At 43.5% G+C, this 5,172-nt stretch overlaps 1 protein-coding gene across 1 annotated transcript; it reads left to right on the forward strand.

The window, feature by feature from the left end:
• Window positions 1-297: 297 nt before the first annotated feature.
• LOC104942613 (muscle M-line assembly protein unc-89-like) lies at window positions 298-3,139 on the forward strand. Its single transcript, XM_010767855.1, has 3 exons — window positions 298-851; window positions 1,319-3,091; window positions 3,135-3,139. The coding sequence occupies exons 1-3, from the start codon at window positions 377-379 to the stop codon at window positions 3,137-3,139; spliced, it is 2,253 nt and encodes a 750-aa protein (XP_010766157.1). The 5' UTR covers window positions 298-376.
• Window positions 3,140-5,172: the final 2,033 nt, after the last annotated feature.

Here is a 5,172-nt window from a genome sequence, read left to right on the forward strand (position 1 = left end):
GCAAATATTTGAAAAGGAACACGTGAAACATAACAAATTTCTTAGACCAAAACTTTCAAACATTAATGAAAGACTGCGATCAAAAGTAATAAGGTCGAAGTGATCTTTTCAGATATGAGGCGATGAAAGAACAATAGAGGCTGATGGTTATGAACATCATTCTGAGTTTGAGGGTTGCTGAAGGCCAGCAGTGATTCAGTTCTCTGTTTGGTTTTAAACACTCAAAGATAAAACACACAGTTGTGTTGTCGGTAAAAATTGTGTACATTTGTTTTTGTCTCATTCAGAATCTTCATCATCATTTGAAAGCCGCGTTTCTCATGCAAGTAGCCCTAATGATAGCCTGATCACCCAGAATGCATCTGTTCCAATTGCAATGCCTGAACACAGAGCATTCAGCATCTGTTCTCATGACTGTTCTGTCGAGGAGGACGGACCCTGGGCTCAGCAGAATAACTCTGCTGCTCTGCGGGGCATCCTCAAGCACTTGTCCCTTTGTAGCCCTGCAGACCTCCTGCTCTCCCCCCTGGACCTGAGTCCAGGGAGCCTGGACCCTCCTGCTGAGGCCTGGATAGACAGGAAGCAGGTGAGGTTCAGCCCCACGGTCGGTCGTCACGACGTGGAGTGGCTCCAGGGGAAGGAGCTGGGAGAGCACAGTTTGCTGGACATCGACTCCAACACTCCCTGTCACACAGAAAATAATAGTGACCTTGAGAAAAGTGGCGGTACCGCCGTTGGTCCGTGTATGCCTTCTCTCTATCAGAGTAAAGTGGATTTACAGGAAGGTGAACTCAGTTGCAAAAATGAGGCAAACCTTCAAAAGCAAGAAGCTGGCCAGCAGGTCCTTGGTGGTAAGAGTTTTATTCAAAACCAATTAATCAACTAAACAGCCAATCAATCAATAAATCGAACTAACAATCAGTGACTCATTCATAAACATTTAGACATCCTGGCCGTGCATGTTCTTGCTTGTAGCTCTGTTATGCCTGCTTATAGAGAGTGGTGGATAAGAAAAGGAAGAAATAATGTGTTTTATTTGGCTTTACTGGGTTTGAATGCAAACTGATATGGCATGGTGCCTTGTGCCATGTGTTGAACTTTCCCCATTGCTTTATTATATAACTAAATATACATTGCTTATCCCAAAGTAGTGTGGCTGAAGTGCTTTCTTAATAATCTACACAGACAATGTGTTTTTTGATAATGGGTCATAGAAACAAAACTTGATTTGATTTGAGGATATTTGAAATGATACTGTGCAGTGTAAAGGGGATACAATGTACATGACTGATACATGTTGTACTTGCTCTCTTTGCAGATGTCTCTGAGCAAAATCATTCAGAGTTTATAAGCCCTGCCGTGACCACACTCATTTCTGCTGGGCCTCCCTCTCAGGCCACAGACTGGCACCATGGATTCCACCATCATCCCCAAAAAATGCCTGAACAAAAAACTGACATTGCTGTTGAGGAGACCCAAGAGCTGCCGTCTACTGGCAGCTCAAAGGGCTCATTTAATTCTGTCTCATCAAAGCCTAGACAAAGACTGCTCGGATTATTTAGACGAGAGGAAAAGAAAACTGATGAAGTAAAGACAGGACAAAAAGAAGAGGCGAAGATACCTCAGCAGAAGGAACAGTGCAGAACGAAGAACCTCTCTCTACGTGCTGCAAATACGACTGTGGACGAACCTGCAAGTGTTAAACAAGAAGCTAAAGCTACAGAGACAACAGAGGTCAGAACGCTACAACTTACAGCACTGCAGAACACATCCTTTAAAGAATCAATGCCCTCAGTAGATGCAGACAATCAGCGGGAGGCAGCAGAAGGCAGATTTGTTGAGCTTCCAGAGAGACTGTATAATCTGAAAGCTTTCTTGGAGAGGGAAAACACTGGCCCGAAAGTAATTATACCTGGAGAAGAGGCAAAGTGCAAAGACATCCCCAATAAAGGAATAGATGATTTAATTGGCCATAAGTCTAACATTGATGAGAAGAGCATAAACAACAATCTCTCAAATCAAATGGAAATGACAGTTAAGGATGCTGTCAGCACGTCCCCACAGACCAACTGTAGCTTATCAGTAGATTTATCGAAAGAAGATGGCACATATAGAGCAAACCCAGTCCTCATCGATGAAGAGACGGATGACTCCCAAACAAGTTCACTAATGGAGCCACAGAGAAACATCATCTCTCCTGTAACTTCTAATGTAAGCTTCAAAACCCAAAAGCAACAACCAGATTTTCCAGTTCCTCTTCCCAGGCAGTCTAGTTCCAGTCCTCAAGAGGACAGACCAGCCAAGAGTAGTGAGGTTAAGGATCTTTGGAAGAAGGAATATAAGGGACACAGGGTAGTCGCTGCAAGAGCCAATAGTACTGTGGTTGCACAGTCAACATCTCACCAATACCAAGAAAAGGATGAAACAGAATATGAGGAAAGGCCTCTCAGTCCTATCAAATCCCAAAACGAAAGATCAAAAGACCAGGATGATGAGATAAGGAAGAGTCCATCTAAGACCTGTCATCCAAGGGTCCTACCAAGAGAGTCCTCCATTCCTCAGAGATCCAAACTGGGAGGCCCTCAGCTAACAACGTTCCCAATAGACATCGACCCCCAAGCTAAGGTGGTTGAAGAGCAACATAAGAAGTCAACACCAGTTCCTAGACAGAAGAAGGGTCCATCACATGAAGCGAAGCACACAGTCCCGACTGACTCTAAATCCAGCATAGAAGTCTCCTCTTGTCCTCTCCCTTTACCTCCTGAGGACATCCACACACAAAAAAGTAGTTTAAGTTCCTTTACTTCACCTCTATCTAAAAAAGCTCCAGAGAAGAAGTTGGGTACGTTTACACCCTTGGCCAGATCTTTCATTCCTCAGGACTATCAGCACTACCTGGGGCCTCAGGAGAAGGCCCATGTCCCGCTCTTTAAGCAGGAGACCTCTGCTTTAGCAAAGAATGATGCGGGTCACAAACCACAGGATGCCCTCACACACTTCAGTCCCACTGAAGGGAGTCCTCACAAAGTCAGGGTGCAAAATAAAGAAGACAATTCCAGCCAAAACACAGCGACCCGGGCCAGTCAAGGCAGTGAGCTTTCAATTCTTTCTCCATTTACATTTCCTTCTTCTAGATTAGATTTATTTTAATGATCCAATATTGGGATTTATTTGTAATGTAAAGAGAAATACAAAATGAACAAACAGTTAATGTTTACGGAGCCCCGGAGGGTTCATTGAGAGAAAAATAAATAAAACGTGGCCAAGTTTTACTTTCTCGTTCGCACGAGTTAATAAAGCATGCGCACGAGTTAATAAAGCTTGGCCTCGTTTTATTTAAATTGAGTGATTCCTGTCCGGGACTCACAGTATCTGCTGCCCACAGCTGTTTTATAGAAGGAAAACCTCCTTCACTTTAGGAAATCTCTGCGGCACCAGTGGCCTGTACTACGAAGCAGGATTTGCTATTTACACTATTCATTCATGAAGTATGACGCTGCGCTGTCAGCACGCGTCTCCATCTTTGTGATTGGTCAAATGTTGCTAACCCCGTCCCTTTCACGTGAACACGCTCTCAGCCGGACTGAGAAACCCTGGTTGATTTACTGAGTTGATAACCAGCTTCGTAGGACCGCTTATCGACATTGCGTTTGTTAGGGTTAGTTAAGCCGCGTAAATCAAACATATCCAGGGTCTGTTGAACTGGCTCCGTCGTACAGGGCACTGCAGGCAGCAACGTGTAACTCAGCAGAATCTGAGAAGAGCAGCACCAGCTGAAAAGAGCTGTGCCTTTTACTGTTTACTTCACTGCGTTTCCCTTCATTAGAACAGCTGAATAGAGATCGAGGCTGCTACGTTTAACCACACACACCTATACACACATCGAACTACCAGAGTATTCCCCCTCGTTATATGAAGGAGATGTCGGGGCGCATGATGTGTGTGTGTGTGTGTGTGTGTGTGTGTGTGTGTGTGTGTGTGTGTGTGTGTGTGTGTGTGTGTGTGTGTGTGCACTCAGCTCCGCTCTGTGTGCGTGTTCGATGTGTTTGTGTGTGTCCGACACCACCGGCATTTGTTTCCGAATTACCACGAACAGTAATTTACACAAATCTGGTTCTCCATAGTTATATGTGTATTCCCAAGTGAAAGAAATTTGTTTAATCTTAATCTCGATGTGATAGTCCTGCTGGAGTGCACCGGAACGAACGATACTATCATAAACAAATGCCCTCCCCCCCCCCCCACACAAACACACACACGCGCGCGCACACACAAAACGAGGCCACGCGTTATTAACTCGTGCGCACGCTTTAGTAACTCGTGCTCACGCTTTAGTAACTCGTGCTCACGCTTTAGTAAATCGTGCGCATGCTTTATTAACTCGTGCGCACGGGTTACTAAAGCGTGTGCACGAGAAGGTATCTCGTGCTAACGAGAAAGTAAAACGTGGCCACGTTTTATTTATTTTTCTCTCTATGAACCCTCCAGGGCTCTGTAAATGTTTACATACCAACAATAGAAAGATTCTTGTACAGTATATAGAAGTCACAATATATAAAAACACAATTCAAAAATATATAGAATAAGTAATACAACACTATAGTAGACTAAACTACTACTAACACTTAATAAACTATAAACATAGGATATATGTATACATTACAAAGTGTGCAAAGTAGTTGCAGCTTAAACTCAGTACAATATGTACAAAATGTTCAGGGTTTTGGAAGGGAGAAAGACACCGTGAAATCTGGTTAAACAGAAACTAAACAAAGGATGGAGCTCTGAGTTCTCTGCCCTCCAGAGGAGGTGTGCAGGGTTATAGCTGGTGGCAGGAATTACTTCCTGTATCGATGATTAGAGAAGGAGCTCCGTTTTCTGTAAGCAGGAGGAGAGGGTGGGCAGGATAAAGAAATGGATACACACATTACCATGACAGTGAGTGTGAGAGTATATCGGCCCTGACAACTTCCTCACTCATCTCAATTCACCTTTTATATTTCCCCTTCTAACATATAATACAGTTTAGATTTGGATAGCATATAACCAGCATACATCAATTCAATTCCATTTTGTTTTGTTTTTGTTCAATGCATTTGTTTTTTTTTGGCTGACTGGCTTCTTGTGATTAAAGAACTGCTGGATATGAATAAAACCCAAATATGGTGATTG

Source organism: Notothenia coriiceps, unplaced genomic scaffold (assembly GCF_000735185.1).
Source record: "Notothenia coriiceps isolate Sejong01 unplaced genomic scaffold, NC01 NC01_scaffold00004814, whole genome shotgun sequence".
NCBI classification, from domain to species: Eukaryota; Metazoa; Chordata; class Actinopteri; order Perciformes; family Nototheniidae; genus Notothenia; species Notothenia coriiceps.

Bases quoted from the DNA above. Each gene is read 5' to 3' on its own strand.
- LOC104942613 (XM_010767855.1), top strand. From the start codon at position 377: ATGCCTGAACACAGAGCATTCAGCATCTGTTCTCATGACTGTTCTGTC. The intron at 852-1,318 runs GTAAGAGTTTTA...CTCTCTTTGCAG, and splicing joins TGGCCAGCAGGTCCTTGGTG to ATGTCTCTGAGCAAAATCAT.